General features: G+C 37.4%; 1 protein-coding gene across 3 annotated transcripts in view; it reads right to left on the bottom strand.

Moving 5' to 3' along the window:
* Positions 1-27,827, bottom strand: part of CCDC93 (coiled-coil domain containing 93) — a 118,591-nt gene that overhangs the window by 82,130 nt on the left and 8,634 nt on the right. For 2 of the 3 annotated variants that reach the window (XM_069067775.1, XM_069067773.1), the window contains exons 3-8: positions 26,445-26,539; positions 23,805-23,916; positions 17,923-18,021; positions 15,890-15,946; positions 2,384-2,484; positions 1,660-1,677 (exon numbers count right to left, since the gene is read on the bottom strand). In XM_069067775.1, coding sequence (XP_068923876.1) covers positions 1,660-1,677; positions 2,384-2,484; positions 15,890-15,946; positions 17,923-18,021; positions 23,805-23,916; positions 26,445-26,539 — 482 coding nt within the window. The remainder of the gene's footprint in view (positions 1-1,659; positions 1,678-2,383; positions 2,485-15,889; positions 15,947-17,922; positions 18,022-23,804; positions 23,917-26,444; positions 26,540-27,827) is intronic. The other variant, XM_069067774.1, reaches the window with a different exon arrangement.

Below are 27,827 nucleotides of genomic sequence, written 5' to 3'. Positions count from 1 at the left end.
AAATGAAAAGTAGGGCTATTCAAGGCAGGAATACTGGAAAAAGTCAATCTTACAAGAAAGTTAATATTCAAACTGGCAATGAAAAAATGAAAAGAATTCCAAGAAAAGAAGTGAAATAAAAATCAACTTTTTTTGTCTTATTATTTATTCAAATGGCATGTTGCCTATTTATTGAGCAATCTCTTCTGCTTAGAATGTAGGGTTAAATAGCAAACAGGCATATTTTTCCATCTGTATCTAACAGCTGAGTAACATACTTCCAAGGTTGAGCAATTATGTTTACTAATAATAGTGTGATTGGTATTTATGTTTTCCTGGAGACCAGGGAATGTACAGAGGAACTTTTCAAATGCTCTTGTACTCTCCCAATTAGACCAAGAAATCTGGAAGGGTTCTTTCTGAATTCTTAATCCCATCTCCTACTTCTATGGGTTCATAAACAAATTACTCTGTCTCCCCTCTCTCCTAAGTAAAATGGGAAGAATGGCCCAAATTCTCCAAGATCACATAAGATTTGTTGAATATTTTAGTTAATCAGTTAATCTATCCCATGTTTGGAATTCTGCAGAGACAAGGCCGTGAGGGATTAACATTATTTAAGCATCTTTAGTTCTTACTCAATGCAAGCTCTTCCAAAGAATATTAAAAAATCCCCACTCTATAATTTTTCCTCCTTCTAAGTCATGTATGATATCTGGCAAGATTTCCATGGGTCTCTGGAGTTTGTACTGCCAGGGGTTAAAATTTTTAAAAGGAGGGAGATTGCTGGGAGTTGCTGGGTACTCACACAGCTCTGTGGCCTGCAATTTTGGCACCCTACATCATTTGGCATCAGAGGAACTGACAGCAAAGTATCCTTTTCCTCTGTGAAGTGATAGGAAAAATAGAAACCAAAACACACTATTACCCAGCATGATGATCCACTGCTCTCAGATTTAACCAGGGCTTACCCACAGTAAGCAAAATTTTATCTTTAAATCACTCCAAGAAACGGGATGTCTTAATGCAAAGGTATGACTCCAATGCATTTCAGAAACCGATATGTTAAAGTGTAAAGATGTGCTGGAACAGAAGACCCTTTCTTGGCTTCTTGTTATATTATTTATAGGGTTAGTGTTGAATTTAGCTAATCTATCATACTGCCTAATTCAATATCTGAAATCCAAGCCTCTAACCTAAAAGATCTAATTTGCAAGGGAATTGGTTTAAGGCCTGGTTGGGTATGTAGACATCCACCATGAATAGTCCACAAATCAGATAATCAAGAATTGCCTAGTGAAGAAATGTTCTCTATCGGATGTGGATAATATACTGTATTACGAGAGCAACAGTCATATATGGCTTGAAAAGAGAGCCAAATACCTTCAAAGCAATTTGGTTTCAGTGTCAACAACAGCAAATACTAAAGAAAATTAAAGTTTTAATTATGGTGGAAAGTTACAAAAATAAAATTCAATTTTGTCCCTTTTCCTGGGAGATTTGTTGGCAAGGAAAACAATCTGACGTAAGTCTTTTGATTCCTCCATGAGATATTAGTCAAAGAAGGCTGTTAGTGCAGGCTATCACACTGAGGGCCAGGTTAGGAGAAAGCAGGCTGCAAAAAAAGGAAGTCATTACTGTTCCCAAAACAGATCAAGAAGAGCAAAGAGAAATACTCACATTGAAGAATCAGTAAATCTAAGAAGAAAACACATATAGGGCACAAAGGGAAACTGAAGGTCAAGACCTAGTGTCAACAGAAAGATGTAAAAGCAGAGAATCATCTTACAGAGAATTAGGGTTGGTCACATGGAACTGAGGGACTTAGTCTAACAAAACAAAACAAGGCTAAAAGAGAGAAAGCCAAATTTTCTTCTTCCAAATTCTTCCTTTTCGTTTAAAACAATACCTAAAGGAAAGTGAAATTTTTCTTTTTCCTAATGTTATAGTACATTTAGGATAATGGATTTTATTTTTTTGTCTTCTCTCAACTCCTTAGAGAAGAAGTACAATAACAAATGACTGAAGCATGAAATCCAAAAGCATCAGGAAGCTCTAAAAATGCCAACCAAACACGTTCCCTGAGGGGAAAAAAAAAATCCTTGTAAGAGGCACAATTAGTTGTTCCACATTTACAATTCCTGTTTCTGGACAGGAATCTCACCTGTGAATACTACATCTGGCTCCATTAGGACCACAGAACCTACCCACAGAACACACACAAAATCTGACACCAGAAAGAAAAATTCCAATGCTAGGAAATCTCATGATATAAAGCTAAAAATTGAACACAGTCAACCATTCCAACTAACAAGCAGTTTAATGACAAGCTTCTAGTTGAGGAGTTTAACTTGGAAACTTTATTACTAAAGGAGCAAACAGTCTGTGTAGTGTCTTTTATTACCTGCCATATTCCAAAAGTGTAGTATGGACTCGAGATTCTTCATCTAGCAGCTCTTCAGCTCCCTTCTGACGTCTGTATTTCCGACGCGGTTTGTAAACATCCTGAAAAGCCAATCAGAAATTCAATTTGTCAAGCACAAAAAAGGACAAGTCTGAGCTTTAAGGATAGTGCAATAATCCAGAAAAGTCTGTGATCTCAGAGATGGGTATCCTGTCCCAAGATGCAGTTCATAATCTATCTGTGTCTTCCTACACTGGGTGACTATTGACCATGTCTTTTCCCATGTTTGTCAGAGTGTTTACCTGCTGTGTTGGGGATCTTGCACTCATTTTCTCAACATGATATGCATATGAATGAAGAAATCTTCAGAAAAAGAAGTTATTTCTTTTCTCCCCATTCTTTCCCAAATCAAACATGGTATGTTATAATTTTTGCTATGAAGAATCTAATCCTAACAATGTGAATTTGCTGTCTTCTGGTTGTCCATATACTGCTAGTAGATACCTTTGTGTTGCTTCACTTGGAGGCAAGTATGCACACCTTGAATAAAGATTTTACAAAGTTCCTGCCCTAAAGGAATTTTAAGGCTAAAAGAAGAAAACTGAAGGCAAGTATGAAATACAGGAAAATATGTATGGTGAAATAACAATTAGACAAAATTCAACTAAACAAAACCATCAATTACCAAGGGTTGCTTGCCCATGGTCCACTTTAACAAACCACAAAGATTTATTGAACCTATTTTCAATGCAGAATAGTACACTAGATGCTGGGTGAGATTCAAAATATTTGGACAGTTCATAATATTTGTTATTAGGAAGCTTACAGTCTAATAAATAGATGAAACAAACAAATATAACTATAGTGTAAGATAATGAATGAAAAGTAAAAACAAGATGAATTTAGAAGAGAGACAAATCACAAGGAAAAAAATCTGTTATAAGGGATTGGGACAGGATGATATTGTGTAGCATCTCTTCCATACTGCCCCAATATCCAACATCTTATATTTCTGAACTGATTCAGGAACACCAATTATCAGCATGATGTTTCTAAGGCCTTAAAATCCTCATCGATTAACAGAAAATTCAATTATGTTTATAAGATTTTGCTAATAAAGAGAGCAAAAAAGATTCAGATACTTCAGAAAGATTCCCAAGAACAAATCTCAAAACAGAAAAGTTTTCATAGGAACCTTGAAAATAGGTAACTTGAAAATCCAAGTATGGAAAATTTCTTGGCCATCTGAAATTCTTGAAAAAATATAGTCATTCTAGAAAGCTGTGGTAAATGCTGTAACTTTTAATATATAAATTTTTGAAGGAACTCTTTCTATTTGCTTTCTTGTCTTATTAATGTACTGTCCTGTAGCTTTGGTTCTAGATGGTGTGGGAGATAAGGATGAGTAACTTATCTCACTACTGTATTCAAGGTCTGCTCACTCCTCCAGGATGGTGGACTGTACAGGCTTGAAATGTCCTTTGCACAACACACATGGTACCCTTGTGGAGTACTGAAGGCAGATGGCTGTTTGCCAAATAAATCATCCCTCTCAACCACCATCACATCCTGGGGTATGGGAGATATACCTCATGTCTTTGTCACAGGGTCTATAGACCTAGGAGAGGGAGGCTGTTTTCTCCCTCACAATGCAAACTAGAAAGATCTTACAGATTATTTAAATCAACCCCTTATTTTACAGAGGAGGAAAAAACAAAATGAAGACCAAAACCTTGATATCCAATGCAACAGAGTTGGATCATAACAAGGACAGGACTACACTATAATCAACAAACTTAATTCTTCCTTTCTCATTCTTTCTACTTTCTGGAAACTCACTGAGTCTTGGGTCCCTCCTGATGACACTGAATCCCTGGCCACTGTTTCTAGCTCTTCATTTGCCCCTTGACTCACTGGTAAAGGTGGGAGAGTTAACATTCCTTGCTCCCCATTGCCCTTTTAGACTTTCTCTCTACCAGTATCAGTAAGCAGTCTCATGTGTCTCTCCTCCTTTGAAGTTTATTCTAATTAAATTTGTCATCCAATCTCAAACCAAGGACATTCTCCTTCCTTCCTCTATGAATTTTCAGTGTCTTTTTCTCTACTTCAACTCTTGCCCTTATACTAGAATACTTCACAAACACAAACACACACACACATCCCCCAACAGCTTAATTTCCCATTTCCTCAATCTATTCAGTTTCTATTGTCTCCTCCTCTACTCCAACTGGGCTACACAGAGAAATGCACCTCTGACACCCACAGGTATTTCTTTTCATGTTTGTGAACTCTGACATTCCTTTATCTCATCAAAATCTGTTGTCAACCTTACCTTATCCTCTGCTTTATTATTCCAAACCATGTCCTTTGATTTCTGTGACCTCCAATCCCTCCATTCAATTCTTTCCCTGGTCATCACTTAGCTACATTCTCTTCCCTTCTCTATCTTGGCTCCTTGGTGAATCACTTGAAATCTACACTATTCTCTACATCCAAATATCTTGTCCTGTTGCTGATTATGCCTTGCCAAACTCCAGCCCAAGATTACTCCAACCATCTACAGCTTTTTTTCCTATTCATGTACTCTGAATAGAGCTGAAGAAAATCATAAAATTTTGCTGGCTGTGACTACTACAAATTTATTACATAATATCAACTGGGCTCTCACTGTAATAAGGGAATCTTTTTTATACCTCCTTAATCAATTCATACTATCAATCACTACTATGGTTGTTCCACACCATTTTATACCCACTCAAGACTCCGGTCCTCCAGGGGATCAGGGGCTCTTCCTGAGTAAGGACCAAAGTATAGAACAGGACAGCAAGGGACCACACCTCTCCCCAGATCACACCACCATGGAAGCACTAAAAGCTTCCAAACCTCCAGAACAAGCTCTGAAAATAGCAGTGTGAAAAAGCCTGAAGCTCAAGATAATGCCCCTCCCCCACACCCCACACCAGGAGCAGAGCTCAACTTTAACATAAAGTTCACAATCAAGAAATAGGCTAAAGAAATGGATAGACAAGAAGGAGGAATGCTCTGGGAGAGGGGAGAAGGGAAAGAAGGATGGGGTAAAGAGGCACAAAATAGACTTTAGAGAAGGGACAGGGGAAAGAGAGAGAGAGAGAGAGAGAGAGAGAGAGAGAGAGAGAGAGAGAAAAGGATAAACACAAGAAAGCAGGATGATGGGAAATTATAGTTAGTAACCATAACTGTGAATGTGAATGGGATAAATTCACCCATAAAACAGAAGCAGATAGCAGAATGGATTAGAAAACAGAATGCAACACTATGTTGTTTTCAAGAAATACACATGAAACAGAGAGACACACAGAGATAAAATATGGAACTGGAGTAAAAAAATGTTTCAACTGAAGTAAAAAAAGGCAGGAATAGTCATCATGATCTCAGACAAAGCAAAAGCAAAAGTAGACCTAAGTTTTAAAGGGATAAGCAGGGAAACTACATCTTAGTAAAAACTACCATAAATGATGAACCCAAAAGGAACAAATAGAAAGAGAAATTCCATTTTAAAATAACTGCAGACATTATAATATACTTGGGAGTCTACCTGTCAAGACAAACACAGGGACTATATAAATACATTACAAACCATTTGTCACATAAATAAAGACAAATCTAAACTACCGGAGAAAGTTTCATTCTTAATAGGTAAGCCAAGTCAATATAATAGAAATGACAATTCTTTCTAAATTAATTTACCTATTCAGTACCATACCAAACTACCAAAGAATTATTTCATAAAACTAGAAAAAAAATAATAACAAAGTTCATCTAGAAGAGTGAAAAGTCAAGAAAAAAAGAGAATGTAAAGGAAACTGGCCTAAGAGTACCAGATTTCAAACTATATTACAAAGCGATAATCATTGAAACAATATGGTACTGTCTAAGAAACAGAGTGGTGGATCAGTGGAATAAATTAGTTACACAATACACAGTATTAAATGATGATAGTAATCTAGTGTTTTATAAACCCAAAGATCCAAGTTTTTTGGATAAGAACTCAACATCTGACAAAAATTTCTGGGAAAACTGTAAAGCAGTTTGGCAGAAACTAGGCATAGAACATTTCACACCATATGCCAAGATAAAGGTCAAAATGGATAAATGATTTAGACATTAAGGGAGATAATATAAGTAAATTAGGGTAACATGGGAAAATGTACCTTTCAGATCTATAAATAAGGGGAAAGTTTATGACTAAGCAAGAGGTAGATAAGATCATAGGAAGTAAAATAGATAATTTTGATTACATGAAATTAAAAGGCTTTTGCAGAAACAAAACTAATGTTGCCAAAATTAGAAGTAAAACAGGAAACTGGGGGAAAATGTTTACAAGTTTCTCTGATGAAGGCCTCATTTCAGAAATATATAGGGTGCTAAGCCAAATTTATAAAAGTAAGAGTCATTCCCTAATTGACAATAGGCCAAAGGATATGAACAAGCAGCTTTCAGAAGAAGACATCAAAGTTATCAATAGTCACATTAAAAAAAGCTCTTAATCCCCATCAATTGGAGAAATGTAAATTAAACAACTTTGAGATACCACCTCACATCCAGCAGATTGGTTAACATTACACAAAAGGAAAATTACAAATTCTGGAGAGGATGTAGAAAAATTGGGACACTAATGCACTGTTTATAGAGTTGTGAACTAATTCAAACATTCTGGAGAACAATTTGGAACTATGCCCAAAGAGCTATAAAACTGTGCCTACCTTTTGACCCAGAAATACCTCTACTGGGTCCATATCCAAAAGGGATCAAAGAAAGGAGAAAAGAACCTATTTATACCAAAATATTTATGGCAGCATTTTTTGTGTTGGCAAAGAAATGGAAATCGAATGGATGCCAATCAATTTTGAAATGGCTGAACAAATTGTGGTATATGATAGTGATGAATACTATGGTTCTTTAAAAAATTACAAGGGGGGGGGGTGCCAACTAGGTGGCACAGTGAATAGAGCACCAGCCCTGGAATCAGGAGGACCTGAGTTCAAATGCAACCTCAGACACTTAACCCCAATTGCCTTGCCTTGCCCCCTCCAAAAAAAAAAAAGCAAAAAACAAACAAATAAAAATAAATTACCAAGAAAAAAATTTTTTTAATTTTAAAAATTAAAAAAAAGGAAAGAAATTACAAGGGGGATGGTTTCAGAAAAACATGAGAAGACTTATATGAACTCATGCAAAATGAAGTGAGGAGAACCAGAACACTGTACACAGTAACAGCAATATTGTAAGGATGATCCACTGTGAAAGACTTGGCTATTCTGATCAAGACCATGATTCAATACAATTCCAAAGGACCCATGAAAGAGAGAACTGATGATCTCTGAATGCATATTGAAGCATAATTTTTTAAACTTTATTTTCATTGCTTTGTTTGTGTTTTCTTTAGCTACATGACTAATATAAAAATGTTTTGTATGACTTCACATATATAATCCATATCAGACTGTTTGCCTTCTCACTGAGACAGGGAGAGAGGCAGGAGGGAGGGAGAAAATGTAGAATTCAAAAGTTTTTTAAATGATTGTAAAAAGAAATTATGTGTAACTGGATATTTAAGGAAATATATAAAAATGTATTTTTTTTTTAAATGCATGACATTAGCCAATGTGCATGATTTAATTTCCACTGGGTCCTAATATGAGACCATTCTTTTATGACTGAATTTAAATTGCCATCTTTTGAATTACTAATGATGTAATCAAACACCCAAGAAAAGAAATTGGATTTTACAGATGAGGAAATCGAGGCTTTTGCTCATCCATCAATTCAAAAAAAGAGTCAACAAAACAATGACTCATTGGCATAACTACTGTTTTAAAAAATAAAACAACAAAAACCTTTATCCTAAAAATACCACAAATGGTAACGATGCTGTCCTTTCTATATAATGATGATGTTAGCAATCCACTCTCAGCAGGGTATAGACTTTGAGTTGTTCCTTTCGGCTAGTGAAGGAACATTGAGCTAACCAGAACTATTTTCATATTTTTAGCCAATCCTCCTTATGATCAACGAAGAGCCCCACCTTCTAATTGGATGAGCACCATGTATTAGATACATACTTAGTGTTAAAAAGGAAATCTAAAAATATGAAAGGGAAAGAGGCTCGATGACATGTACAGTTGTTAAACTCATAATCCTGGGACTCCTGGACTCTACTCTAGCCAACTGGCATTAGCAATTTCAGGCGAACTAATTCATACCAGCCATTACATCATCTGAGGCAACAATATAGCACATTTCAACATCTGATGGCAAAGAATCCACCACTAGAAACCAGATGTCAGGGGCTTCTTAGCCAAATGAAAAAAATCCTTGAAAAGCTGACACCTTTTTAGAATCAGTGTTATTTCCTGGACAGAAATATATACTGTGAATCATTGTTATTGAATTGATGGATGAGCAAAAGCCTCGATTTCCTCATCTGTAAAATCCATTCAATTCAATCAACATTGATGAAGCCCCTACTATGTGTAAAGAGCTGTGTTTGGTGCTGGAGATATAAAACCAAAGAATGAAAAACGTTGGCAACACTGTCTCCTACTATTTTGTAATTGTGCTCCAGCTAGACTGGTTCTTTCTGTCCTTGAATACATTTCATACTTTTTTTTTCCTCTATCCCTTTTCTGATGCTATACCCCTAATCCAGAGTATCCTACCCACCTTCTCACTAACCACACAATTCCTCCCAGTCTGTTCAGGTCTTGTTAAAGTCCCATTTCTGTAATGAAGAATTTTCCAGCCATTTTTTCTTTCTGCAGTAATCTCTCCTCAGAATTTACAGCCTTTACTTTCTGTATGGCACACACTACTACTAGATTCTGCACAGTCTTCTATTACTCTCTGATTGTTTCTAATGAGTAAATCCTGTCTCTCCATCAGATTACAGGGTCCTTGAAAACAAAGTTTTGGGCTTTGGAGGAAGGGAGGTACTTTTAAAATGTTCCCCATAGTTCTGGTCATAGAATAGATGATCAGTAAGCAGATGCTGATGTGGTAACAGGATTATATAAAATAGGTGCCTTTAAAAAGTCAAAAAGCCATAATGAGAATATGAAAATATCCTACTTTATTCAAAAAGTATGTTTTGAAAGCCCTGCATAGGCGAGGTGGCTAGGTGGTGCCTAGTGAGTAGTGAGTGCCTTTAGTGAGTAAAGCGCTGGCCCCGGAGTCGGGAGGACCCAAGTTCGGTTCCAGCCTCAGACACAACACCCACACAAAAAACTAACCATGTAACCTTGGGCAAGTTACTTAACCCCAACTGCCCTTCAAAAAGGCAAAAAAAAAAAAGTCCTGCATAGGTTTCCAAAAACTGAATTCTATTTTTCCCATTGACTTAACATTTTTTCCAAGATACTTCAAAAGTCCTGCACAGGTTTCCAAAAACTAAATTCTATTTTTCCCATTGACTTAACATTTTTTCCAAGATACTTTGCTTCCATTTCTGATTGATATTCATGTGGCAGTGAATCCTAATATTCTGGAGTTAAGTTGCCCTGTCTCTGACTAGTAGTTAATATTATCTATGAAAAATTAAAAGAGCACTAGGGGTACTCAGTAATTCAAGGGACCCCTTTGTTAAAGGAAAGAATTCCTTTTTGATGAGTAACTTAAACTATAATTTATCAGTTCCATGCCTGGAAATGTACATCACTAGATTTTATTAAACTTGGACTCACCCAAAATCACTCTCCCTTTATGGTAAGCTCCTTGAAGTTCAAGATCTTACACAGGAAAAAATAATTCTAATAACAACATTTATATACCACTTTTCTCTAAAGAATCCAAAAAGGTTTAATTAACAAATCTATTTTCATAACCCCCTCAAGAGGTAGTGAAATGGCCTGTTTCTTTTTGGTATTTTATACTCAAATGCTCCCATAAGCTGAATTTTTCATAACCTACCCAGACACTTATTCATGCTAGAAACAAATCAGTGTGAGAGTAGATGTTCTATTAGTTAGCTCTGTAGAGCTCCATGGCTCATTCTCATTATTGACTCTAACTCTGAATTTATCCTGGAGAAACTATCCTGGAGAAAGTCTCCAATGAGGGGTGGCCAGGTGGCTCAGCGAGTAAGAGCACCGGCTCTAGTGTCGGGATGACCCGGGGATCAAATCTGGGCTCAGATACCTAGCACCACACCCAGAAATAACTGGCCGTGTAACCTTGAGCAAGTTACTTAACCCTGATTACTTTTTTAAAAAAAGTCTCCAATGAAAAGAACATTATAACTTTAATATACATGCCTATTTACAGCCTGTTAGTCACATTAATAATATCTGCTTATGATAGATAGACATGTGTATATACATATGCATGTATGTATATATATACATATTTATATATTTTTAAAAATTTTAATGGAGGAAGCATGGATGCTGGATGTTGAGGGTAGAAATTTTTCTTTTTAAAAGTAGAGTAGAAATTTGAAATATCAAATTACTTTCTTTTTTTATAAACATCAAGCATCCCAAAAAATGGCAGCTAGGGAAAGAGAAGGAGTTTTTTATGGCACGGAAATCAATGTGAACAAAGACATGGAGATGGTAGAGGGTAAGACAAAAGAAGAATGATTAGGCTAATTTTGCTAGAATAGAATTTGTGAATGACAGCAATGTGAAAAGCTTGGAACAGATGGCTGGAACCACTTTATCTTGGTATGTAGTGGAGAACCACTGATGATTTTTGAATACAGCAGTGTTATGATCAGAACAGTGCTTAGGTAAGAAATCTCCTGAAATAACTAGAGAAAGATAGGTAGGAGGTGATGGTCATTTCTACAAGAAGGAATATACCCATAAGCAGAAAAGCTGCCCAGCATGGTAAGATTTTGACCAGAAACCACCAAATTTTTCCTTCTCACCCTTACTCACTCCTACTTATCCCTTTTGATAAAAAGGAGTGAAAGGGTTAACACCAATGCTACCTATCCTCATCCATTAAGGCCATCCAAGCTACTTAAGAACTAATGTATGTCTATATGAACTCTTAAGACAATATTGGTCTATGACAAACAAAATATCGCTGATTTATAATGTATATCCTATCTCATGATGTACAATTTTGTTAAGGTCAGTCATCTCATCTCCCCAATTTGAATACAAACCCTTGGAAGATGGGGACCGTGTCTTATGCTGTTTTGGCATCCTTCACGGCACATAGCACATGATAAGACACAGTAGATAGTAACTGACTAGCTTAAAAGACATTGATTCACAAGTACTTGATCATTTCTTTATATTATTCTTTCAGAGGCAAGGATCACATCCTAGGGTTATGAATAACATAATCATTCCCTAATTGCTAAACAGATTAATTCTCTGACCTTCAAGATAATATTTCTCATGCATGTTCCAATTCAAAGGTTAAAAGTGGTGGAAGGGAAAGTGTCAGTTGGAAGGAAACTCCAGGTGAATGAAATAATATCTAACATAAGACAGTTGCTTCATTCTTCCTGAGAGATGACAGCTCAAGAAAAGAGGCTCCTGTCTAGCAGGCTGTATACTAGCTGAGATCAGTAAAGAATAATTACAAAGGGATGATCTTCAGCAATGAAGGGAAAGCTGCCCTGAGGTTATAGATTTCCATTATGTCTTTGAAACATCACCTTCTACCTCACCTGCTCTAATTATAATTCTGTGAAAAACAAAGCCAAGAAGGGAAAATGTATGGAAAATGAGAGCCTAGAAACAGCCTCACAGGGAAGCAAGACAGGTTTTAAGGAGCGATTTAAGAGAAGTAAAACAGTGAATAATTTATTCCTATGAGGGATAAAAAAGGGAAGAAATCAATGTGGCTGCACAAGGAGCTCTCTAAAAAGCTCAGATTTTATAAGGACATGTGATGTCTCATTGTAAGGATGCTAACCCCATAACAGCCCAAGAACTTATATCATGAATGATGAAACTGAAGTAAAGAGAAACTAAATGACTTGTGCACAGTTACACAACTACTAATTGCCAGTCAGAAATTAATAGTCAGGACCCCTGACTCAGTCCACTGTACTCTCATACTACAATGTGATTTCTAAGCATATAGCTAGATCAGAGAGATGACATATGTGCTGTGTATCTTAATTTTAATAAGGTATATGATAAAGTATCTCATGACAGTCTTGAAAAGATCATAGAGAAATGTGGGCTGGATGATAGGACAGTTAAATGGATACTAACTAGTCAAACAACCATACCCAAAGAGGGTTGGTTAATGGCTTGATGTTAATCTTGGGGGGAAAATGGCAGATGGAGGTTCTAGCAGTATCCTGTAGACCTTTATCAAGAAGATTTTTATACCCCACATAAATGAAGACATATACAGCATGTTTATCAAATCTACTGACGGCACAAAATTGGGACAGCTAATGCAAACAAAGATAAATCAAGATTCAAAGGTGAAATTTAATCTAAATAATTGTAAAATCAGAGGCTGTGATTTTAAAAGTCAATTGTTTAGGTACATGACAGAGTTGAGCTGGTTTGCCACAAAATGAGTATGTGTGGGGAAAATATTGCTGAAAAATACAAATTTAGGCTACATCAATAGAAGTACAAAGGGATTAAGTCTATTTGTCAGATCTCATTAGGAATAATGTGTTCAGTGAATGTGGCGTACCACATTTTACAAGAGGCACTGATAAACAAGAAGGGTGAGTAAGTATGGTGAGAGGCCTAAAAACTATATCCTACGAAAAACCAAAGGAACTAGAAATGTTAAATGGTAGCTTCCTCAGAGTTGCACTCAGAATAATCATTAATATCTGAACAGACTACATACCCTAAAGCTTTACTTGGTCATTAAATGTATGCTATCTTCAGGCTAATTACAAGAAACTACCTATTATTATTGTAAGAAACTGCCTACTATTCCTAAGAGCACTCCCATTACCTAGAGCCCCAGAGGGTTCTGAATGTGCACTAAGGCTAAGTTTCCTGAAAGAACCATTTTGATTGCAGAAGTGATTATCCAAAAGCTCAGTCACTGACCTATTATTGCCTCCAAACTTCAAAGATGATTTAAAAAAGAGAGACTCTACTGATATATAGAGCTTTTTGTATATACAAGCAAGAGCAATCCAGTCTCAAATTTCATTGCTGCTCAGGATTTACGCTGCAATCTTCACACAGGTCCTAGTACAGGACCAAGAACTCTATGGAACTTTAAGCACATACTCTTCAAGTACTTAAGCCTAGGCTGCTTTTGCCTTCACTACATAAGGTGTCCATCTGAGATGCTTTCACTTTCAATGTTTGCAGAGATAATGTTTACCACATAACTATCCATTTAGAGAACCTTAGCTGCTAAATATTAGGGTATGAAAGAGAGAAGCTGATCATCGCCCCTGATCTGGATTCAACTATGTAGAAATTCTTTCAGGGCCCCTTTTCTAAGAAGAGTGAATTGATAAGAAAAATGAGAATAATTACATTTCTTGTACTTATTTTAAAAAAGTAGATCTAGGTAAAACAACACAAGCCCCTAAGGCAGAGGTGAGAAATCTGTAGCCTGGAGGCCATTTGTTCAATGAAGTTTGGATTCAGTCAAGGGACACACTTGGGGAACTAGAGGGTCACATGTGGCCTTGAGGCTGCAGGTTCCCCAACCCCTGCTCTAGAGCTTTTATTTTCAGTAAGCAGAGAAACTACAGAAAAATTCATACCAATACTTAGCAAAGAAGTACCAAAAGCTAAACAGGGTTCTTGAAGCAAGAACATTCAATGGAAAGAAGGAAAAAGTGAACAGAAAATTTACCTTAGTCAACATTCAAAAAGATTTTCAATAGTCTTTCTGGGCCTGTACCTGAATAAATATTTTCAAAAATCACTCTTTAAAATTTTATGAACTAGAATAAATTTTATCTTTCCTTATTTTAATTTTCTTAATCAGCTAGGAAAATGCTTTTTACTTTCTAGTAGATTTTGTTTAATGACACATTTAGCAAGCAGGCGGTATTTTTTTTAGAAGCTCACTTTCAATCAGTGAAAAAATACACTCCTAGAAGGACATGGCAGAACTGTCTTTCTGACAGGTTACACTTTTCCAGCCCTGACTTTTGCCACCATGATGACAAACAGCAGGGATACTGTATTATTCACTTCTCCAGACTTGCTAAATAGTTTGGGTAAGAATGTGTCAGTTGTTTGATAAAAGCTAGAGGCTTTTCCAGAGGAACTGCCAAAGGTAAAGAGAGAGGGAAAGAAAAAGGCATCAACATTTTTTTTAAAGTCTAATTTAATACAAAAACCGGAGAGATGCCTTCATGTTATTGCTATACTCATATCTTATATGAAACTAAAAAATGCACACACCAAATGTACCAACATACAAAAATATCTGACCAGTGAAGATGTAAAGAGTGATAATTTGTATTTTTTGTCACCTACCTTTAATCCAGAGCTCAGGAGGGACTTATACAAACATACATCCCATGCCCTCAACATTGGGGATTTATTTCTCATCATAGCTAACCTTTGATGGCAATAAAACATGACATACTGCTGCTCTGAGAACCTGCCATTTAGAAGGGCTGGCTGGTGCAGAGGAAAAAGCTTGAAGCTTCAAAAGGAAGAACTGGGTTTGAATCCTATCTTTGACAGTTACATTTATGCAATTAAAGCAATCACTTATCTTATCTTAGCCTCAGTTTTCTCATCTATAAAATCAGAGGACTGGACTAGAATTCAGGGGTGGGGAACCTGAGGCCTTGAGGCCACATGTGGCCCTCTAAGTCTTTAAGCTCGGCCCTTTGACTGAATCCAAACTTCACAGAACAAATCCCCTTAATGAAAGGATTTGTTCCACAAAACTTGGACTCAGTCAAAAAGCCATACCCATCCAGTCACAAAATGATCTGTAAGGTGCTTTCCAACTCAAAATCTATAAGCTTATGATATCTCATTTGGTAGATTGCCAAATCACATTACACATCCCCATATCCCTTTTTTTCAAAAGACCATTTCATCAAATTAATATATTTTTATGAAGACAAATACATGGATTTTTTTATGAAGACAAATACATGGAAAAAACAAGCAAATGATAAAAACTTAAAATAAATATACAATATAAGAGTCCATTCTATTCAGCCAGAAGCAAAAGAAGTATCTTATTCAGTAAAAAAAAAAAAAAACACAATAGTTTCAGCTGCCATTTTCTCCCCAAAAGCCAGAACTGAGATAAATCAAATACATGACCAGTATATCTTTGATAAAGGCTTTGGTCTAAAACACAAGCCCTTTGACCCTTTCCAAAGCAGGACCTGCCTTCACACTAACTGAGGTTCCCTTCTGGAACAACCTATAACAGGAAACACTTGGGGTTAATATAATTTAAAGAAACATTTTTTCTTTATGCTAGAAAATATAAAAGATAAATATTTTTTCTTTCTACATAATTAAATAAATAGAAAGTGCACTGAACCAAACACCTGAAGAACATACAAATATATTTGGGTACGGGTGAACTTACAAATATATCGGTTACAGTCTTGATGGACTTTTCTTTCCTTTGCAGGAAATCATCATCCTGTAAAATAATTGACAGTTAATAAACACATGCAAAATGATGATTACAATTCAACTGACAAATTAGCTTAGAAAACTGCCTTTCCAATTACTCCTTTGATAAAGGAAGTCTATTTTTCACGGCAATCAAAAATGTCATGGGAAAAGGCTCATTTGCACAAGTATGCTCTCAACCCAAATGAGTCACCCAGGGAAGTGCCTGACATAGGTAGCCATATCTACACACTTAAAAGTTCTGTATAGAACTATATATGGATCTCAGGTATAACTTAAATGCATTAGGGAAGTTATAGAAGCACAAGCTTCAAGGCTGGCTTGACTTGGTTTAAAGCACTATTCAGGTTTTTCTAGTCATTTGCTGTTGCACTTGCATTAAGTTTGCTGGCTCTTTTCTTCTTTGTGTTTCTTTATCCTTATTTCTGCCTCTTGTTTAAAATCAAGCCATTCTCTTTTAGTTTTGTTGTTCTCAGCTGAAAGGTATTTTTTTAATCTGGGCCCTAGTCTATCTTTCTACTTGCAACCACCTAAAACCTACCCCTAAACTCAGCAACATCCTCTAGGGCAGAAGTTTTTAACCTTTTGGGTACCACAAACCCATAGTGAAGCCTGTAGATACCTTCTCAGAATAACTTTTAAATGCATAAAATAAAGTACATAGGATTACAAAGGAAACCCAAATTCACAGACCCCTTAAAATTCAGCCATATAAGGGGCAGCTAGGTGGCGCAGTGAGTAAAGCGCCAGCCCCAGAGTCAGGAGGACCCAAGTTTGGTTCCGGCCTCAGATACTTAACACCCACATACACACACAAAAAAACTAGCCATGTAACCTTGGGCAAGTTACTTAACCCCAACTGCCCTCCAAAAGGCAAAAAAAAAAAAAAATTCAGCCATATATAACCTTATGTCAAGAACTGCTAGTGTGAAGTAAACTTGTCATAATCAGGGGAGGCTTTCACCTGAAAGTCTTGTGTTATGAGAGATACCTGTGGATACAGATTTGACCCCACCTCCTCACTCTACCTATCCCCAAACATACCAAGCAGATATCAGAAAATGAGGCAAAGAAAAGTTTCTATCCTAGGATCAGGATTCAGTAACTCTTTTTTATTGGGATTGTTCTCGTTGGCCCTTTTACCTCTACTTCTTGTCTGCCTACACTTATTTTCCTCCTCCCCTGCCGTAGTTGTTTTGTTTCATCACAAAGATTCGGGCTAGCTGTGTAAGCCTGGGCAAATCACTTAACCTCTTTGGGCCTAAGTTAACCTCATCTATAAAATGAGGGGGTTCTTGGTTGAATGTTCTCAAAGGTCCTTCCTAGCTCTAAATTCATGATCCTATGGTCCTAGACCTATTCCACCTGTCTGACCCCTCTTACTGACTTACCTGTACTTGACTGCTTTACTGCTTAGTCCTTTGGAACATGCTAGATTCCTTCTAGCATGAAGGTCCTCACCCTTCCTGATGAGCCCGGCATGGCAGCTGTACTCTATCTAAAGTGAGGCTGTTCATAAGAGGGAGGTATGACACTTCAGCTTCCTATGTTTTCCCTCCATCAAAATTATCCTCTCCTCCCTCCCCCAGACACAAGGCTTCAGGTAAGACCCAGAGTATTTCTCACAAAATAATTGGGAAACCTTTGGTCTACATATCTACTAAACCCTCAAGGCCTATCAAGAATTCTGAACCCAAAGAAGTACAGAAAGACCCAGTTTTGGCACTGAAGACCGGATAGTTTAGAGAAAAGATGTTGAACACCATATACCTATAACCTGTCTAATGCATATATAGTTTTTATCTGAGATCCATACAAAGTAGAGAGCTGGAGAAGGCTCTGATAATAGTACTTTAAGCAAGTATCCACTAAATGTAAGTGAGCAGCCCTTTCCCCCTTTTCTACCTGTTTCCCTGCTACCTTCAGGAAGCTAGAATTTCAGCACAAAAGGGGAGTGGGGGGGGAGGGGAAAGAGACACTGACCTCAGGGAGACTATAGGTTTTCTGAAACTGAGAAATGGAGTAGGAACGGATGTAGTCACCCATTTCTTCTCTGGTTTCTATGGCACGTTTCACCAACCACTATTAAGGAAAAACAGTGTCAAATGTATTGATATGGTTAAAATCTCATTGCAACAGTTACCATTATAAAGAATACCTCTATATAATACTGTTATTTTCATATTCTTGAAGCTGATCCTCAATAGCAGAAACTTTGTTGACCTAGTTAGTTCATTCACTACAACAAAGTTTTGTTGTAGGGAATTTGGGATCTGAGTTCAAGTTCTGAGACTAGGCTAACTCTGTCTATGGGCAAATTATTTCATCTCATCCATCTGGGTTTGTTAAATCTGCCCAGGGTCCCACTGCAAGTATGTATCAGAGGCAGGGTTTCAAAAACCTAGGTCTTCTCGATTCCAATCTTCTCAATTCTACCATGACATGATGCTGCCTCTCAGTCACATCAATATATAACACAACAGACAAAAAGATTCAGGAACTTGGAAGTTGAAAAGGGGCACACCACCCTCCCTGAGTTCAGAGCAATCCTTTTCACTTGCTAATTCACTGAAAAAGATGCTAAGCACCCGCTCTATTTCATCTCCTGTCTTTGGCCTGACAGGAGACAAGATTTCTAGAAGTGTACCTATCAAAACAACATTTCACTACAATAAAACAGTTTGGATCTTCCACGATAGTCATTGAGATGTGTTCTCTTAACTGAGTGTCTGTACAAAGATTTTCTGAGATACTAAAGAACTTAATTCTGTAAAATGTTTTTAACTATACATATATAGGTATATATGTATGTATATGTATATACGTGTGTATATGTGTATATATTTAGGAAACTGAGTGAAACAGCATGGGAAGAACATTATTTCTGTAACAAGAGCACCTGTGTTCAAATTCCACCTCTGATTCATACTGCCTGTATGACCTTGGGCATGTTACCTCCCCGGGACTCAGTTTCCCCACCTTTCACCAAGGTGGAAGAGGACAGATCGAAGCCCCTTCACACTAAGTTTACAAAACAAAGAGACTCAAAACATGTGCTTAATCTCCCTTGACTCTTTAGTACATATCCAGGTAACAAACTTGGCTGCTCTTTCCCTCAGGGAAATATTGCAATTTAGTATTTTCACATTTGAGTGGTAAGAGAGAGAGAGCAGTCACTTTCTGTCACTTTTAAATGGGAGGAGTTACAATCTCACCATTTCCTAATCCTAAATACAGAGATTACTGGTGAGGGTCACTCACATTCAAAAGATTCAAGTTTTTGGGCAGCACCTGCTAGTGAATACACAGAGAACTGTGACCACCATATCCCACTTTAGGAGATCTGTTGGGATTCCCAGGAATAGGTAAGACCTTCCCTGCTCAGGAATTTTACCCCCCAGCTTTCACTGTTGTTTCCCTGACCTCAAAGCCTCAGTAAAGTGAAACATTAGCACATCCTCATGAAAAAGGCTTGAAATCTCTACTCTAGGCTAGGTTCACCTGATATTGTGCAGAGGAAAGTACATGGAATTAGGAGAAGACCCAGGCTCTAGTGTCAGCTATGAGACTGACTCCCTGTATGGCCTCAGGCAAGTTAGTTAACCTGTCTGGGCCTCAGTGTTCTCATCGGCAAAAGGAAGAAAATGCTGCTTAAGCTACACACACACACACCTCATAGGGTATGTGTCACAAAGGTAAAGCACAGCAGACACCATATGGTGCTACATAAACATCAATTATTATTATTACATCTGGATTACCTATCCAGAGCATCTAATGAGAGTCCCTGAAATGTCTTTTAAAAAATCTAGGCTCACAAGCAATAACAGAAAAACAAAGATACTGTGGGGCTAGTCAAAAATGCATTTGCATGCTACTGCCATCTCTACAAAAGAGCCAGAGGAAATTATCATATATTCTCTCATCAACACAAGTGTCAGCATTCAGCTTACCCCGGGGAAAAAAATGACCCTCTGTTTAATGTCAGATGTTAATGAGATATGTTTTTTTTTTTAAAGCATTTCCCTCTGAATATCTTTCTTAGTAAGAACCTCAGCTGGTTCTGTCAGTATCTGGATTTATTTATGTTAGAGAAACTGGGAAAAAAAAAAAAACATGGGAAGAAGTAGCCTGAGGAGCCAGTAGATTTTAAGTAACCTAAGGACAGGAACTATTTTTGCCTTTCTTTATATCTCCAGTGCTTAGCACTGAGCTTAGCACAAATTAAGAACTTAAGGAATGCTTTTTGACTTGATTTGACTACAACAGGAATTTCCAAATTCCTGAAGTTACAGACTCTATTTTGTTACAAACAACAGCAAAACCGCAAAATTTTGATATCAATAGAGTTTTAATGATTTACAGAAGCAAATAAGCACAGGTTACAAGGGACTGTGGTCAATGACCCAACCCACTATTTGTCAGGAAGAGGGTGGAAATAATAATAAAAATATATATAAATTCTAGGATAGTGCTATGAATAAATGCCAGAGGTTTATAATAGAATTTCTCTTTCCTTTTTAGGTTGCTCCTTATCTGAGCAACAGTAAAAAAAATGTAGTAAATTTTCTGCCTACAAAAACAAATGAAATAGCATACACAAACCATGTTGTAATGAGCAGGTGGACTTCAGAAAAACCTAGAAAGACTTATATGAACTGATGCTGAGGGAAATAAGCAGAACCAGGAGAACACTGTATGCAGTTAACAACCACACTGTGAGGTGAATGACTTTAATAGCCTTAGTTCTTCTCAGCAATTCGAGGATCTAAGACAACTTCAAAATACTCATGATGGAAAATGCTATCCAGATCCAGAGAAAGAACCATTTGCTCTCTTTTTCTTTCGTTGCTTTGTTTTGTTTCTTCTTTCTCATGGTTCCTCCCATTGGTTCTAATTCTTCTTCACATCATGACTAATGTGAAACTATGTTTAATATGAATGTATATATAGAGCCTATATCAGATTGCACATCATCTTGAGGAAGGGGAAGAGAGGAAGGGGGAAAAATTTAAAACTCAAAATCTTAGGGAAGTGAATGTTGAAAACTAAAAATAAATAATTTTTTTTTAAAAAAAATGTTGTATACCTTGAAGAGAAATAGAAATGCTTGTTGCTGCTACTATACTATTATTACTATGACTACAGGTAGCAACGCTTGTAGTATATTATACTGGCATTAAAACACATTTAAAATTGCTGAGCCAGCTAAACAGAACATTAGAGACCATCTAGTCCAATCCCCTGACTTTACAGATAAGAAAACAGAGGTGAAAAGAGAGGAAATTACTTGTTCTGGGTCAAACATAGCAATAAACAATTTGTAAACTATGTAAATACTGGTTCCAAGACCAACACAAGGTGCACTGGTCTGACCAACAAAATTACTGGAAAACCCCCAAGTCAAGCCTAACTGGTAGCTCCTGTTGAGAACAAGACCCATTGTCCAAATGAGTTCCCCTTTGAGTCAGGTCTTGAAATGGTTCCTGTTCTTTGTTTGGAGCCTACCAATTTCTCATACTTAAAAACTTTAAGCTGTAGAACACACACACACACACACACACACACACACACACACACTCACTCACAAACATTTACTAGAAACCATTTATGTGAAAGGTCCTGTGCTACTATTTGACTGAAGTGAAAATGGAAAGATATGTAAAGCTTAGTCTCTATAGAATCTAGCAATGTCTGGTCTGCCCACAATACACATACAGAACTACATGAGCCTTGACTTAGCCCTCCTTTCTCATCCCTGGTAAGGCTGTAGCTTTTACCATCCTAGGAGATCAATGCAAGAGTAGGGTGATGACTACCTGGTAAATGGGCTTCTTCAATAAGTTATCACTCTTCTGTTACAGCTTATTAGTTTCCTGATATCATTAGTTTTCTCTGTTTCTCCCTGAGATTCTTCCCACTCTTTCCAAAATACATAAACTACTCCTTTCCATTTGCCAATCCCCATCCCTTCTTCCTTCAAAATGAAGTCAAAGTCCACGAGCCCCAGGAAGATCTCTTGGATTATAAGACACTCCAAACACATCAGCAGAAAGTTTAACACCTCTATTTTAACACCTCTACCTGGACTTTTTGTAAGGTTACAGATTCCTTGAAGACAAAGAAAAGGTTAAGTGGCTATTATAGCGTTTTGTACTCTTGCAGCATTCAAAATTGGAACATTAGTCTCCATCATCCTTCTCATCAATAAAAAACAACATGTACCAAACACTTTGAGCTTTAAGAGCCAGAGAATGCCAAAATATATAATGGGTCATTAAGTTACAAGGATGTTTGCAGTAGCTTTTTAAAGTTGACATCAAGGACCACAACCATGACATCCTGAAACAAGAATTTTAGTGTCCCCATCAGATACCTGGGCCCAGTGCACCATGGGTCTGACTCAAGAAGCACAGTAGCTAAAAAGTCAGTTTCAAAGTCATGAAAACCTGGGTTGTAGTCCTGCCTCTGATGTGCTGGCTGAGTGATCCTAGACAAGTCACTTAAATTCATGCTCTCAACAACTCTCTAAGACTATATAGAACTCTGGGAATTACAGTACCACAAATGCACCAGTCCTGCCGACAGCCCAAACCCCAAAAGAATCAACCCTTATGCAGAAAAGGCCAATCACCTCTACCAAATATCACCTACAGGACAAGAAAACCAGCTTAGTTGAAGCAGTAAGGTACCCTGAGGGAGAGATAGGATTTATCTACCAGACAAATCAACTACCATCACCCTTCCCCAGATCCAGATAGAGACAGCCCAGGACTCTAATCACAAGAACCCTGGAAGAACAGTGCCACCAGATCACCAGCCAGCTCCCATCCCAGGCCCCACTTCCATCACCCCAGGAAAACAAGATCCCTGTGGAAATGTGACCTAGCAACTGCTTCATCAGATGCTGTAGCTTCCAGTGGAGAAGAAAGTTATTGCCATGAAAGTCCTTGGCATGATCAAATGAGTCAACATTGTAAAAGCATATGGTTTTTTTTCTTTCAAATAACATTAAAGAAGATACATTACTGTAATGTTAAAGAGGTTTAAGATCTTCCCCACCCATTAATATGCCTCATATGGAACCCATTAAGGGAAGCTTGCTTGTAGGAAGGCTTATGCTAATTTCAAGAGACTGAATACCCTCTAGCCTAATTAGGCACTGAGTCATGAGGGTTGTGAAGCCTACTGGCTTTGAGAAGTGTATATATACTCTGAGTTGGTATTCTGCTTTGGGGGCTGGCTTATGGTCAAGATTCTGAGTGGTTGTATGTTCGGAGATCCCTGATTGCTCAGATGAAAAGGCTCTCTCGATCCGGGGATATATGTAAAGTGTAAAGTGGTTTAGGAACTCTGTTGGTCTTTATTTCTCTGCTGGTATTTCCTCTGAAGTTCCAGATGCTGACTTTTCTCCTAAACTAGTGAATACAATTAAAAAAGACTGCTGACCCCTTAAACAGCTATCTTTCCTAGTAAAGCAGATATAAGAATCTGTGCTAGCAGTCATCCTGGATATGGAAGTGTGTCGTTGTTGTCACAATTACCATCTGCCTTGCTGCTGTGTCATAAGGACTATGGGGCCTTTTCATCTGACTTGGAACCAAAACCTCCTGTATGTGTTGTCTCTCCCTTCTTGAACTCTTTGAAAACAGGGACAGTCTTGCTTTTCTATTTGTATCCTCAATGTTCAGCACAGTTTAGTACACAGTAAATGCTTAATTAATGCTTTCTCATTTCATTCATTAATTTATTCACTCACACACATTCATAAGTTACAGATAAGGTGCTAACTTGTGTTGGTAGATGGTGTTTTCTAGGCCAAATAAATCAGGGGTCCAGTCCCTACCCCCCATCCCCTAATATACCTGAACAACAGGAAATATATGAATGAAATCCAGCCCCTGGATCTGATGGGGCTCCAGGCGGTGTGGGCACTTCATTCGTGGCAGGACAGACACAATTTTTTCTGTCAGGGCACTGTTGAAAGAAAAAAAAAACAATAAAAGGTTGAAGAAGACACAAGTAGCCTTTGAAAAATTTCTGAAGAGACAATTTCTGAACAATATCCACAACAGATAGGAGAGAATGGACTTTATAGCACCATAGTTTGGAATTAGTTATGTAAAGAATATACTGTCAGAGTCATGAGACAATGGGAACCAAAGGAAATCATGGAATCTACTACTTGTGAATCTTTTTCAGATGTGACTGACAGGAGAGGGATAGACAACCATCTTCTATTTGAGAAAGATGTATGACAAGATGGATATAGATCTCTGTTGATGTAGATGTACATATATTTGCATGTAAATGTATGCTTTCCTTTCTCCAATAATTTAAAGGCAGTCTTGCTTGAAAGAGATGCCCTCTAGAAACAGAGGTTCTAGGTTCCAGAGACTGGATAACAACAGACTTTAACAACTGGTTGTGTGCTTCTAAAACAACCTATGAACAGTAAGTTTTAGGGTTTTTTGTTCTGTTTTGTTTTTTCTTTCTTTTTTTTTTTTTGGTTAAAAGATACATTTCAGTGCAGTAAGAGGAAAGCTCCCTCTAGTGTCTGCAGGTTTCTTAGTCTAAGGAAGATAACCACCTGGAATAAGAAATCATTTATTCTGCAACTTAAAATAGAAACAAATTTTTAAAATTTAAATAAAAAAACAAGAAGCTGGGACATTTCCTGGCCTTCAAACAGTCTCTGCCCAGATTCCTCTGAGGGATAATGCATCTGCCTGATTCTCTAAGGTACCAGGAAAAGATATTTGACACCTTCCCAAAATTTGCTGACTATTATATTGTCTTTCTCTGAAATCCTATATTTTTCTTCTATAACTAATGTTCTTAGGACTTTATTAACAGTACTGTCGGAGACAGCAGGAATAGATGAGGTTACAGGCTGGAAGGAAGAGATTGAACACATTCAGAGTTGGAAAGGACCTGGAAAGATATCTTGTCTAAGTAACCTAAGCAAGAAGCCACACTTGCAGGTCCTGAGAAGTGGATACCTTTGCTCAAAGATTTCAAATGAAGGGAAACCAAATGCCTCTAAAGGCAGTTCATTTCACCTGTAGACATTTCTAATTGTTAAGAAATTTTTCCTTTACCTAAGCCTAAATTTCCTTTTCTATAAGTTCCCCCACTGTTCCTAGTTCTGCCCATTAGGACAAAGAAGAATAAACCTAATCCTCTTTCTGTATGGGATCCTCCCAAATATTTGAAGACAGCTATCCCCCAACCTAACCCTTTCATTTTTACATATTAGGCAAATGAGGCCCAAAGAAATTATTTGTCCACAACCAAATGGCAAAGCCAGGATGAGAAACTAAGACTCCTGTCATCTACCAGGTGAACACCAACATCTGAGTTTTACCAGGGAGGATCTTATGTGCCCAAATTGCAATACTACCTACAAATTGTTTCATTCTTTTGAAAGCTTGAAAAGGGCAAAAGCCTGGTACAAAGAGACACAGAAAGGAAATAGAAGGCAAGGAGGGAGGGGAGAGTTATTGTGGGAGGTGGAAGCCTACTTGGGATCAGTGGATCCAGAAGGAAATGTTTAGTATCATGGTCCTTCCTTCTATCACCACACAAAATAAGCTACTTGCTAACTTCTCACTACCAAACTGACAAGTGTCTTTATTGAGTACCTACTATGTACACAGCATGATGATAGTCATTGTATTTAAAGGGGATTCTCACATCAGTGGGAATAAGCTCAAGGATTACTGACTGAATTGTAGATGCTTAATAAATGTTGACTGAATGAATATTAATCTAAGCAGTATGTAATTAGGAAGGTAAATCTGTTGAATAAATTAATCAATCACATAATACATTCCAAAGCCAGATAGAGATGATTTTTGGATTAATCAGTGCTTTGGGATTATCCATATAATTCAAGGGATAATAAAACCATAGAATGTTAGAGTTGGAAGAGACCTTAGAGATCATTTAGTCTAAGCACCTCATTTTGCAGTGGGAGAAACTGAGACCCAGAGAGAAGAGTCTTGCCTAAGGAAACTCAGTCAGTAAGTGACAGAAAAGACTAGAACCCATGTCTTCTGATCAATAAATACCAGAGGCCCAACTATATCATTTGAGGATGATAAAAGTAGGTCCTTAGCAGGCTAGTGGGAAGTTTTTCTTGGGCAGAAGAAAGTAAAGACAGAAAGTCAAGTGTTTCTGAGAAAGGTTAACATGGAAGACAAAAATTTCCCTCCTCACACCTGTCTCATAACACTTTCTACTCTGTCCTCCCTAAATCCCCCAACTCCCTCCAATCAACCCTAAAGAAGGCTCTTACCTCTCAGCTGATGAGCTCATAGAGATCTTGGTTATCTATGTGTTCAGATGGTCACAAAGATTTGAGGAGTCCAGTTTCTAAGGCCTCCATTTCATTTTGAGTTACACAAACCAATTCTGAACAATGCAAGCTGAATACCCTCTAGTCCATAAAAGGTATCATTCAGAACAGATCATGTTCATGTCTAACTCAATTAGGAACTTACATTTTTTGACCTATTGTAGAGTTTTCCTGAAACAGTAGGTCAACGTCTATATCAAAGTTGCAAGTAGTGATACACCAAGTCATTCCTCCTACTACCTGGAAAACATAAAAAGTAAATTAATTTTCCCTTTTCAGTTTTGGTGGAAAGGGTAGGTAGGTGTGGGAAAGGTGGAGGTCAGAAATATTATTTACTGTTCCTATATAACTTATGTATGGTTTCTGTATATATTTACATGTAATTGTGAAGAATACATGAGTCTTCACTACTTTAGTTATAATTCATCCAAAACATGGATAAAGATCAGTCACTTAACATATATTTGTGGACACTGAGATAAAAGAGAAGTATATGTCATGGTGCTTTCACTGGAAGAATATATACAGCCTGGATGGGGAGGTAAGGTTTGTTCATAAGAAAAAGGTAAAGATATGAGAAGAAATCAAATGCAAGTTGTCTCAGCTGTCCTTCAAAAAAAAGGGGGGGGGAAGGACCTACTTGCACAAAAATATTTATAGCAGCTCTTTTCATGGTGACTAAGAATTAGAAATTGAAGGGATGCTCATAAATTGAGGAATGGCTAAACAAGCTGTGGTATATGATTGTAACAGAATAGTACTGTGCCATAAGAAAAGACAATCAGTTGACTCCAGAGTTGGCAATGTGCACTTCCCAGAGGTGGACACAGCAAAACCCCAAGGGACGTGCAATCAACCAATCATAGGGTGGGACATATCCTATTCTTTCTATAATAGCCAATCATGGGCTTAACCTCCAACGGAACTACAGTATCCCTTTCACCTATTAAATCAACACTCTCCCACCCTGGCTCCTCCCAGCGCTGGCTTTTCATGGCCGTGCCTGGGCATTGGTCCCTTAGGTTGGTTATAACCTAACTGAACAATTAAAATTTGTTCAGATGAAATGCGTTTGTGCCATTGTTGATACCTGATCCCTCAGAATGGAATGCCTCCCCTTTCTTCTCTGTCCTTTTAAGTCCTAGCCAGGTTATAAGAACCAGCTCAAGTCTCTCCTCTGTGAAGCCTTCCTTGATCACTCAAGATGAAAATCATTTCCCCTTTCTCTGAAGTCCTAGAGGATCACTGTTATCATGTGTATGCTTCAACCAGACTATCATGTATTTATATATATTAAATATAGTATTATATGTTATTATGTAAATACAGTATACTTATTTAGATCCTCCATAGTACTAGAAGGAACTTACTAAATATGTATTTATTTACTGGTCAAATAGGGCAGCTAGGTGGTGCTGTGGAGTATTAGAATCAGGAAGATTCAGGTTCCAATCAAATCCAGCTTCAGATACTTATTAGCTGTGTGAACAGTCAAGTCACTTAACCTATTTGCCTCTGTTTCCTGATC

The sequence above is a fragment of the Petaurus breviceps genome, unplaced genomic scaffold (genome assembly GCF_028583685.1).
Source record: "Petaurus breviceps papuanus isolate PSGF00001 unplaced genomic scaffold, PetGlider_PUasm1.0 90752, whole genome shotgun sequence".
NCBI classification, from domain to species: domain Eukaryota; kingdom Metazoa; phylum Chordata; class Mammalia; order Diprotodontia; family Petauridae; genus Petaurus; species Petaurus breviceps.
The sequence above is the reverse complement of the archived record's forward strand: the minus strand, read 5'-3'. Positions and strand labels throughout refer to the sequence as shown.